The sequence below is a fragment of the Apium graveolens genome, chromosome 3 (assembly GCF_009905375.1).
Source record: "Apium graveolens cultivar Ventura chromosome 3, ASM990537v1, whole genome shotgun sequence".
NCBI lineage: Eukaryota > Viridiplantae > Streptophyta > Magnoliopsida > Apiales > Apiaceae > Apium > Apium graveolens.
In genome coordinates, this window is record NC_133649.1 from 24,113,314 (window position 1) to 24,125,188 (window position 11,875).

Genomic DNA, 11,875 nt, shown 5'->3' on the forward strand with positions numbered 1-11,875 from the left:
TCGTTGCTCCGTATATTTTGAAACATGAATTATCTGTTTGAGTACGTAAGTGAATCTTTATTGCTCCGCATTATTGTGTAACGTATTTTATATTATTTGATTCATGTGCTCAAATATTTATTTTGATAGTCGTATGTGTGAAATTGATATGTGATTGATAAGAAACGAATTCAAAGAAATCCTCAGTCTTAGTCATGTATAAGAATAAGATTCCGATCACTGGAAAGTGTGCTACTTTGAACTTATAACTAGTTTGCACACGTTCCGGAACACATCGATACCTTGACAAGCTTCGGTTGCACTTGACGAGGGACGTAAATCAGCCCTCCATCGAATAAGAATTAGAACCCGGTCACTTGGGAAGTGTGATATAAAGTATAAGATGCCGGTCACTGGCAAAGTGTGTCATAATGTGTGATTTAAGACTGTGGGACTAAATATAAGAATTTGTTATTAAGATTTATTGATTGACTAAGAATTTTGATGATGTGAATTATATAATATGTTGTGTGATTTGTTTTGATCCTTGTCATATAAAATATATTGTGTGATCTTTATTATCGAATATATGTGCAATCATATATAATAGATGTATGTGTTATGTGTCCAAAACGTGTTTTTCAAAAAGATATAAAAATATAATATTATTTTGAGCCGTTGAACGGTAATTGCTTGCTGGGTTTCGCAACTCATTCTTTTAAATTTCAGGTTTTGTCTAAGAGTTCGAGTTGGATAGCATTCAAGTTCGAGGACTTAGTATTAGAGTAGATTGACTTTTGGACTTCCGCTAGCTGCGCTTTCGTAATAATCACCATTGTAATAGAATTTTGGATTAATAATTGTATATTATTTTAGTTACGATTTAGAATTAATAATCCGGAAGTGCGGGCTGTTACATATTGATTACTAGCAAGATATACAAAATAGGTGGCTTAATTATACATATAAGAGTCCTTGATTTTTGTATAAGTGAAAGAGTATCAACTGCTATGGAAACAATTTCAACTCCTAAGTCAAAAAACTTCAACGGATGATTCTACAATCTTCAATGGATAACTCATATGCCCTCAACTAATAAGTCAGTCAAGCCATCAATGGATAAAGCTGTCAACGGATATTATATACAAAGCTTCAATGGATGACACCAATATAGTGTCAACGGATAACATTCAAAAGTTTTAACGGATAATCAACCAGATAGCAGTTGAAAGGGACTTGACAGGAGCTGAAAGAGTTACATGGGTTGATAGTGCACAAAAAGAATGTGGCAGCCTGATTGGAGGTGTTAGAAGAAAATGAAGCATTCAAGACAAGCTCATTCAAAGATGTTGTATCTAACTTGGATTTCATTGGACAGAGAAATGAAGAAACATGGGAACTGGACCTAGTTGATAGAATAATTTTTTGTCGTATTGCACATGTAACTTGGTGATATATAAACCAAGTATAGCTAGTATTTTAGACCTAAGAATTATCAAGAAAGAAAACAGAGAGTCTTTGTAAGCTGTATATTTTAACACTCTCAAGTTCTAAGTTGTAATACTTGTAAGCAGATGTGTGCAATGTTGCATCATAGAGATCTTTTTAATATATACATCTCTGATGGAAATACAAATCCACCAGAATTTTTTTAAACACTTGTTTATTTACTTTGTGTGATTTATTACTTTATAATCATAATCCACACTCTTGTATATTCAAACACAGTTGTATATTTTAGAAAGAATTTTTCATAAATGCAAAAAGAAATCAGAATTCCATTTAACCCCTTTCTGTAATTATATTGTTATATTATTAGGGAATAACAATATAAACTCCAGGTCCCCACCCCGGAAAAATATAAACTTCTAATGCCAACAGTTTAAAGAATTTAGCATGACTGTAGGCACCACTACCTTATCGGCCAGAAATCCACAATCCTATAGTTTAAACAAAAGCTTAAACAACGGCTTACTGGTAGATTTCTTTATCATAAAGAGATGATGAAAAAGTTTAAAGGTGGGAAGGTAGTTCTTAACATGACAACAAGCCAGAAACCAACTAATCCACTTGTCGAAATTTGGGGCCAGTTGGGTGAAAGGAATGCCGTAAACATCCCGACATAAAGACTTGGTGAATTGGTGTAAACATATCCTCATGCCCCAGAGATGCTCTAAGGAAATACCAACGTACCCAACTGAGGGACTATGGTACATACGCTCATTTAGCTCCGGCCACCTCCACTCGAATTCTCCCCTCAAATTCAAAGTTATCCTTAACGCACTATCTATATCGGCATCGGTATATTTTTTTCCCAATATTCTTCTGCACCGGGGCACAATCATATCTGGTACCGGGTGCACTATAAAACATCACATCCATCAGCCTGGTTGTAAGGCTCCCTACCCTCCAAACCATCCAGGCCCCCATAAGCCTCAGACAAGTCCCTATAATAGAACCCTAAAGTACGGGAATCCTTATGAGATTGAACAAAATAATGGTTTATCTCCTCCCAGGAACCATCATCGTTAGCTAATGTACCCCGGGGGCCAAAAGTAGAGTTTCCACCAGAACCTGCACCGGTCTCTCGGCTCTTGGAGGCATATTTAATGATTGACTTGAGGAAGGAGAAGAGCAACTGGAGTGTATACCACCAATATATTGAGGACACTCAGGATTATTCGTCCTAAGGTTAGCAAATTATTTATAATGTCTACCTTGCATATACTATAACCCCGGAGTCGATGCAACACCCGAATCCAAAAAGACAAAAACAAATAAACTCGGAAATATTTTTACGCAAATCAAAACATAAAAACCAAAATCTACAACATATATATACATTTATAAACTTATATATCCAAACCAAGAACACTATAAGCCTCCCCGGAGTCAAAGCTAATTCCCAAAAAAATAAATACCAATTTTTACATACAAATCAAACAAACAATAACCATATTTACACAAATCAAACATGAAACAGTGGTCAAAACACTACACTATATATTAAAAAGTATAAAACAGAGAAAAGAAACTTGGACTCACAAGAACTTGAAGGCAAAAGATCTCAGCGAGTCTACTTAAAGAAGAAAATGACGTGCAAGAACAAAAGAAAAAAATAAGACGACGGGGATGAAAACTTATTAAGAAACATGAGATAATGTTGAGGCTTCGATGAAATCGACGACGTTCAAACCTCTAGAAAATGATTAAAAATTCAGTGAAAAGGTGCGACTTCTTGCTTGGATTTTGTGTGTGTAAAAAAATGGAGAAAGAGGGATGCGTATTTATAGAGACATAAAAAGAACCTGAAAAGGCAAATAATATTTACAAGTTTGGCCAGACAGCCAAGACACGTGGTGCATTCTCAGTGGTCTCCAAAATGTAATTGCTACATCAGTTATTAGCCCTGCTGTCATTTTTAATAATTACCCTACGGTAATTATGTCATGGCACGTTCTTTTAGAGAAAAACAGGGGGAATGGAGAGTTTGGACACGCAAGTACACATACAAAATACACAAACCTGTACGCATCCAACTATCACCTGACACCACGGAAAACTCGTAAAATCTTTCAGAGTCCAGTCAAATTGATGGCGTCTCATCCTTGTCTCTTCAACTTTATCCCCAAAACCTTGTCCGAAAACACCTTTTCAACTACATTCAAATCTGTAGACAAGATATTCAAGACCCCGAAGTTAGGGGCTACAAATCAAAGAAAAATGCAAAATTTTCTTTTAAGTAATTAGAGGAACCCAACCTTGGATAAAAATAAAAAGAATAGCCAAGTCAACTCTGAACTCCTATATCTATAAGACCCCGGAGTTAGGGGGCTACAAATCAAAGAAAAAATAAAATCTTCTTATAAGTAATTCAAAGAACCCAACCTTGAATACAAATAAAAAATTTAGCCAAGTCAACTTCGAACTCCTATATTCATAAGACCCTGAAGTTAGGGGGATACATATCAAAGTAAAATGAAAAAAAATTCTTTTACGTAATTCAAGGAACCCAACCTTGCACGCATATCAAAATACTAGCCAAGTCAACTCTGAACTCCTATATTCATAAGACCCCAGAGTTAGGGGCTACAAATTAAAGAAAAATGCAAAATTTTCTTTAAAGTAAATCAAGGAACCCAACCTTGGATACAAATCAAAAGACTAGCCAAGTCAACTACGAACTCCTATATTCATAGGACCCCGGAGTTAAGGGCTACAAATCAAAGAAAAAATAAAATTTGCTTCTAAGTAATTCAAGGAACCCAGCCTTGGATACAAAGCAAAAGACTACCCAAGTCAACTCCGAACTCTTATATTCATAAGACCTCAGAGTTAGGGGGCTACAAATTAAAAAAAATATAATTTTTTCTTCTAAGTAATTCAAGGAACCCAACCTAAAAATACAAATCAAAAGACTATCCAAGTCGACTCCGAACTCCTATATTCATAAGACCCTGGAGTTAGCCAATTTGTTAACGGAGGAATTCGGTTAACAAAGATTTAAAGTTCGTGGCCGGAATCAAGATCTACAGCGGTGGTCCTTCATCGTGAAGTTGATACTGCAGCACCAGTAGGTGACTTTTTTGTCATCGGAGTATTGTGATTCTGATGAATCGGGGGCTGAGATCGCAAGTGTGTTTGGTAATGGCGTATACATCTCTCGCTTCCAATACCTTACAATGTGCCTGCGTACCTTCTTTTATAGAGGATCAAGCCCTACGTAGTTTTTGGATAACAAAAAACCTAGATGAACTTGGCTTCTCATTTCATGGCCCCATGACGTCATAAGTGGGCTACTGTAATGCAAGCGTTACATTAGCTAATAATTTTTTTGTCCTATTGTAACACCTCACAATTAGTGTTACAAAATTTATAAATCTAGTGTTGCAGAGAAATGCCGGTGTTGCACGACATGTAACGCCAACACCTGGTGTTACATTAGATACTTTTTAAAATTTTAAAAATTTTTAAGTGAAAATATTATCATAAATAATATTAAAATTAAAGGTTTATTGGTGAATGAAAAATGTAATATAGTATAATAAAAAATTTTAATTTAACATATAATATTAGTATAATACGAATTTATTTTAAAACAATTACAATATAATAAGAATTTTTATATATTATAGATAAATACTTAAGAATATTTTAGTTATAATATAATAAATAAAAAATATACATATTATAATGAATTGTTGGGCGGTCATTTTCCCCGAAAACAAAAACCTATTCAATAATACTTCTCTTTCTACCGTTCTCTTTTCTCTATCGATGTTTTCTTTCTCTCTCCCCTCTCTCTCTCTGAAAGCATGAATTTTTGGTGTTTCAGGACTCCGAAATTCTCTCTCCCCTGGACATGTCTATGGCTCCAATCTGGGGCTCCGATTAAATGGAAAATACTAATTTTAACTGATTTTACAGGTAATTTGGGCTTCAAAATGAGGGTCTGAATGAATTGGTAAATATATATGTTTTATTTGGAGTTTTGTTCTGATTAATTGGGTGTTTTGGTTTAACTAATTGAAGATTTTTTTACAGGAGTTTAGGGTTTTAAAGTTGGGGGTCCTCTATTTTACACAAAAAACCCCGCTGTCTAAATTCTGTAGTGTTCTTCAGCCATCATTTTGAGTGAATAACACTTATATGTGTGTGTTAATTCATCCGGGGAGCACAGTGGTTCTAAGTATTAATGGAGTGGGCCTTCTTATCGAGTTAACCTATCTCTCTATCTTCCTCTCATATGCCAATGACAATAAACAAATGGTACGTACACAACTTGTTAAGTTTTATACCTAGTCCTTGCCTCTCTTCCCAATGATGCTGTTGTAAGTCTCTTGAACAGAACTTGTAAAACCTTTATGCAATCCTTATAATAAACACTATTTGGTAACTGATTAAATATTGAAATTTGTATGTGTAGGTGGAGAACATGACTTATTTCTTGGCTGAACTGGGCATAATAAATTATGCGACGGTTATGTACTGTCCTTCAATGATTACAACCTCTACTATCTACAGGGCACGTTGCACTTTGAAGAAGGCATCTTTCTGGAATGAGACACTCGCATTGCATACCGGCTTTTCAGAGCCACAACTAATGTATGTTTAGTTAGAAAGTAATGCCATATTTTTTTGTTAGAAGATTTAAATGTTTGAGTTCTTAGTACTAATGATACATTTTATGGTTGTTAAAACAGGGAATGTGCTAAAGAATTCGTTAGGTTCCACTCAGGTACAACAGAGAATAAGATGAAAGCGATATACAAGAAGTACTCAAATGCTGAGAGAGGAGCTGTTTCTCTTCTTCCACTGGCCAAGACTGTCTTGACTGTTGCTGTTGTGCCACACTCGTGATCAGAAAAGCAAGAAATTAATTCTAGAACATAGATCTTATTAGGAGATGATAATTAACTCTAATCATCATTTGAATTCTGTTTTATGATCATTTTTAATCTCTGTTCTGTTTCTAGGATTTGTTCCATTACTATATATAATCTTCTATAACAATGATGTATAGAACACAACATGTTGATAGTTTGTTGTATAAGGATTTGAGTCCTTGTACACTTTTGTCATGGGCGAGTCAATGTACTCTATCGAAACCATTTGGTTCTATCTAACGTAGAATTTATAGGTTCATTGTCCGTCGATAATATATATATGTTTCTCAAACTCACCTCTTAAAGTACAGCCACATGTAGTAATAGCTCAAATTAATTTATGACTTTTAGATGAAATTGGAGAGGGACGCGTTTTCTGGCTATTACAGATACTTCAATAGCAACGCTTCATACTTTGAGTCCGACGGATACTTATGAATGGTGAGAAATATTCACTGAAGTGTTAATGTGAAGTTTACATCAGAATTACAACTATTAGTATTTAGTGTGTACTTAGTTTGTATTGCATTCGTGTCATTTATGCACATAAGATCATTTGTTGCTGATATGTGTTAAATAGTGCCAAATAGATCATCTCTAAGTTCACCAGCTCTTGTTATTTGCAAGACCAGATGTCAAAAGAAAGTGTCATACTTTTACTAGTAATATGAGGTTTTGATTTTCAGGATTGACTAAGATAATCCTTGTCAACTATTTGTATGTACGTGCACATGAATGTTCAATTATCATGAATGCACTGACCATGTTCCCGGGTATTTAGCTGTTTGCTAACCATATTACATAATACCTAATGGTACAGAGGGATTATGGAGAGTTTAAAGTGTGGATAAATGGGTTAGTTGCAATGGCACAGAAGGTTCCTGAAGAGGGGTGGACAATGCAAGATGGCACTCCATGGCCTGGGAACAATGTTAGAGATCATCTTGGAATGATTCAGGTCTGCGGAATTTTCTTTTTTTGCTTTCTACTTTGGACTTAATGCTATACAATATGCTATAAAGCAAGATAATTTGATGTTTTAAATGAATATAAACACTTTTAATTTACATGTATACAACAAGTATTCCTAGGTAATAATGGTGTCCTTGACACTGATGGAAATGAGTTGCCTCATCTAGTTTATGTTTTTCGTGAGAAGAGACCTGGATTTGAACACCACAAAAAGGCCGGTGCTATGAATTCTCTTGTAAGTTCCTTAAGCACTACCTTCATCATATTTTACATCTTTATCTTGCTGTAAACTTTGATTAAGTTTTGTTGTATTTATAGTTATATTTTCTTTTCCTGCCACTGACATGTATTGTATGATCTTCTAGATTCGAGTCTCAGCAGTCATCTCAAATGCACCATACCTACTTAATGTTGATTGTGATCACTATATATAAAATAGCAAGGCACTCAGGGAGTCGATGTGCTTCATGATGGACCCTACATCTGGAAAGAAAATATGCTATGTGCAATTTCCTCAAAGGTTTGATGGGATTGATCGTCATGATAGATACTCAAATCGCAATGTTGTATTCTTTGATGTAAGTAAAACACCTTGACACCTAATTATACATTATGTGGTGCATGTACTGAGGCACCTTCTCTTTCTGTCCTAGACTTGCTTTTTCTTTTATGTTATTCCTGATGTCTTGTTGTTTTTTCTACTATTTTCAAATGACGTACAGATTAATATGAAAGGACTACCTTCAGGTAATTAATGGCATGCGTCCCAACTCAGAAAGTTTTGATGTTGGGCTGGAATGATAATACTTTATACATGCGATACTTACAGATTTTCCATTTCCATTTCCTGGTCTAGGATCCCCCCTAGTACTTGCTTTCGTAATCCATGATTGTTTCTGTTTTTTATTTGTAGTCATTTTTTATGTCGGCTGGTCCATCGATATAAGATGATCAACTAATTGAATGATATAAATGCAGATGGGACAGTGAGTGGTGGTATAAATCAAGACGGCATCGATTTCTACAATAGCTTCATCGATGAACTCATTAAGAATGGTATGAAAGCTTAATCTTAATAAAAAGATTTACTGGATCAGAAACAAGTTTGCATATGCACAAGTTATTAATAAAGAAGCAAGCTCTGCATCTGGTATTTACAAATTGTTTCGTAATATCAAATTAGTTGAGATGATGAGTCGTATATTGAACTAATTGGTATATACTAATAGGCGTGGGAAAGTACAAAGGGCTGGCCAAGCTTTATTTTTAGAGGAATTAGCAGATGAAAAAAATGGAGAGTTACTAAAGATCAAATATCATGCCTTTCCCGAAAATGCATTCTGCTCAGGGGCAACAATTGTCTCTAGGAACAAAGACTGCCAAAAAGATGATGGATGGATAGTCACATATGTACATAATGAAGATGCTAATATATCTCAGGTAAATCCAAAGTGATGATCAGATTTCTTCCATTTACTACTAGCATTGTAGACTAATTTTAAATCTTGCATTTCAGGTTTATATAATTGATGCGAAGAAATTTTTAGAGAAGCAAGTTGTGGTGATTACGCTACCAAACAGAGTTCCATATAGTTTTCATTGAACTTTTATGAGAAAAGGAGCTACATAAACATATTTTAAGACACGAGCCTTGCAAAACAGATACAGTGGTTTCGTGAACAAGCAGATTGTGTATGGATTAAGCCTTAACCCCACTATAGTTATAATAAAAAACGATTTTGATTTCTCCGACTTTAAAGGTTTTTGTTGGCGACGAGGATGGTTTAGAGAATTTATTTTTATATAGTAGTTTGGTTTGCAGAGCTAGACTCTTATGTATGCAACTTTGATATTTTGTTGATTATGGATTGTTCTCAAAATAGACCATATATTTCAAAAATGTTAAAATTAACTGTTATATTTGCTTGTTCTAGTAATGTTGTATTACATATGTTATTAAAATTATAATAGATAAAAAGACTGTTATAATACACATATTCCAGTGTTGCCTAACTAAAAAACTAGTGTTAAAATAGATAACATTGGACATGTGGGTCCCACTTATGCAATCTTAAACAAGCTAATGTATCACTCATTTTGCGTTATATTTGGGCATTTTAGTGTTACAGTAGTTGGCTATTGTAACGTTTTTGTTAGGTCACACTTTCACTGTAGAGGGGGTGAATACAGTGTTTATTACAATCAAATCAAACTTCAAGAACTTATGTAACAGAAAACAAACTTTATTTAAACAATAAACTCTGTTACAATCTGGAACTGTTATCTCTCAGTGATGAACAAAATATCACGAGAGCTTCTAGAGTTATAATAAATAATATTCTCGATAATGATAACACCTCTAGTGTAAACTCTATTTCTGTGTTTATATACTACACAGTTACAAGATATTCGCTAATTGATATGGAATATAATTCTGCTTCCTAAAATATATCAATCAGATATCTTCTATTCCAAGTATTCCATTCTTCACGGAATTCCTTCTTCATGCATATCTCTTCTTATGTTTATCTTGATCTTCTTAACTTTAATCAGCTACTGTCCTTATCTGATCGTCCTTCAGCACTTAAGTTCTGATATCTATCTCCTGATAACATAAGTACTGATATCCCTTAAGTTCTGACCTCCAGTACCTTAAGTTCTGACTTCCAGTATAAGTACTGATCAGTTAAGTACTGATTTGTTCTGTTCAAATAAGATCTGAAATCTAAACATAAAACATATTAGCCATGACATTATCAAATATATCTAACAATCTCCCCCAACTTGTAAATTAACAAAATATACAAGTTTAACAGATATTTGATGATGTCAAAAACATTAAGTACAAATGCATGAGAAATAGACAAGATAACTACAACTTACAGTCCTTAAAGTTTTTACCAATTCAACTTCTGATAACAACTTCAACCTGTATAAATATCAGAATTTAAGCAGTTGTAGATCTTCGACTTGGCTTCATTATTTTCCGATCTCTCTGATGTCAGGAGTTGTTCTGAGATAATTCTTCAACAAACATTTCTCAGCGTATCTGAGTTCATCAATCATTCTCCGTTTGACATTTTTAAGCTCTGCAGTATCTTCACCAGTTTGAAATATTGCAGCTCTGAGATCATTAATCTTTGCTTTTTCTCAACTCCCGATCTAGTCTTATGACATAAGCTTTGTTAGACTCTAGATTGAATTCAAGCCCCTTAATACCAAGATATGTTCTGATCTGTGCAGTATTAGGCTTCATATCAACAATATCACCATTGTGATTTCTGTACTTTGGAACATATCTGCTGTCAGACTTAACAGAATAAAGTCTTTTCTGTCTCTGAATCTGTTCCTTTAAGTAGTTTGCAAGCAGTCTCTGTTATTCTGTCATCCACTGAAGTAAGAATAATACATGCTCCAATTCTTCAAAATACTTCAATGGAATGGCATTTTGTCTTATATGATAAACCCTACCATCTGTCATGAAATACAACATGATGTATTCTTTCAAGTAGGTATGGGTAAACCATCTGTACAGATTCTAGTTGATTCAATCTCTCAGGAGTTGCTCCAATACCTGGTTCACTCAAGGAAGTTGGATCATCAGTAGTGTTGTGTACTCTTCTTTCATCAGCACTTCCCAATCCAGTTTTATCTCTAGCTTCCTTTCCAGTAACTACTCTTGCTTCAAAACCACTTAAAGTAGTCTTCAAAGATTGAGTCTGTTTTGCTTTAGTGAATCCTGGTAGGAGTTTTTTTAGATTTATCTTCTGATATCAAGTTAACTTGATCACTGTCAGAGGTTACTTGCTTCTTCTGAATATCAGAACTTACAATTTCTTGACTCTGAACAACTCTGAGCCATGTCAGAGGTTGTTTTAAGAATTTTTCTTGAAGTCAAAGCAAGATTATGTTTTCCATCAGTAATTTCTTCTTCCTCAGGAGGTACATAAGGCTTGATAGGTTCACCAACCTTTTCTTTACCCTTGGATCTTGGATCTATCTGTGGTTGTGATCTAGCCAAAGTTTTCAGTATGTATCCTCTCTTTGATTCACAATGCCTTTAGGTTTTGGAAGTAACTTTTTACCAGAAGCTTCGATTTAGATGTGACTTTCTCTGATTTAAGTCTGGCTTCTTCTTCCTTTAAATTTCCAAGTCCATCCCGGATTTTTCTTGAAGAAATAACTGTCTTGACATTTTCCTCTCAGATCTAGAAGTTCATCAGAACTATCCTTTTACCAGCAGCAGAACTTATTCTTTTCCAGTATCAGAACTTGTTCTGTGGACTAGCATGTCTTGATGTAAATCTTCTACCTTGACTATGACCACTACCCCATTCCAGAGTTTCCTTGGTCATCTTTTCCATCATCCTGTCCTTGCAGGACTTGTTGGTTTTTGCATTTGGACCTTAATTACCTTCTCCCCCTTTTTGGCATCAGCAGGTAATAAAAGAGAGATAAGTAGTTCCACTGGAGGTCTGGATTCCGTAAGTGCGATTGCTGAGAAGCTTGATTTGTCAGAATTGATCAATCTGAGCTTG

The 11,875-nt window shown here is 34.7% G+C and overlaps 1 protein-coding gene across 8 annotated transcripts; it reads left to right on the forward strand.

Moving 5' to 3' along the window:
* The first annotated feature begins 5,197 nt into the window (after positions 1-5,197).
* LOC141712002 (G2/mitotic-specific cyclin-1-like) lies at positions 5,198-9,089 on the forward strand. 8 transcript variants are annotated; one of them, XM_074514754.1, is made up of 11 exons: positions 5,198-5,406; positions 5,524-5,748; positions 5,906-6,084; positions 6,183-6,806; positions 7,186-7,323; positions 7,448-7,572; positions 7,703-7,915; positions 8,060-8,084; positions 8,316-8,393; positions 8,567-8,777; positions 8,854-9,089. In XM_074514754.1, exons 2-4 carry the CDS (start codon positions 5,629-5,631, stop codon positions 6,337-6,339), a joined length of 456 nt encoding a protein of 151 aa, XP_074370855.1. In that variant the 5' UTR covers positions 5,198-5,406; positions 5,524-5,628; the 3' UTR covers positions 6,340-6,806; positions 7,186-7,323; positions 7,448-7,572; positions 7,703-7,915; positions 8,060-8,084; positions 8,316-8,393; positions 8,567-8,777; positions 8,854-9,089. The 8 variants fall into 7 exon arrangements, with proteins under 8 accessions (XP_074370854.1, XP_074370853.1, XP_074370855.1 ...); XM_074514753.1 differs by having other exon boundaries at positions 5,198-5,443; positions 8,316-8,487; XM_074514752.1 differs by having other exon boundaries at positions 8,316-8,487.
* The last annotated feature ends 2,786 nt before the right edge of the window (positions 9,090-11,875 follow it).

Coding starts and splice junctions, on each gene's coding strand:
- LOC141712002 (XM_074514753.1), top strand. CDS start 5,629: ATGTGTGTGTTAATTCATCCGGGGAGCACAGTGGTTCTAAGTATTAAT. Junction 5,749..5,905: donor CCAATGACAATAAACAAATG/GTACGTACACAA, acceptor TTGTATGTGTAG/GTGGAGAACATGACTTATTT. Junction 6,085..6,182: donor TTTTCAGAGCCACAACTAAT/GTATGTTTAGTT, acceptor TTGTTAAAACAG/GGAATGTGCTAAAGAATTCG.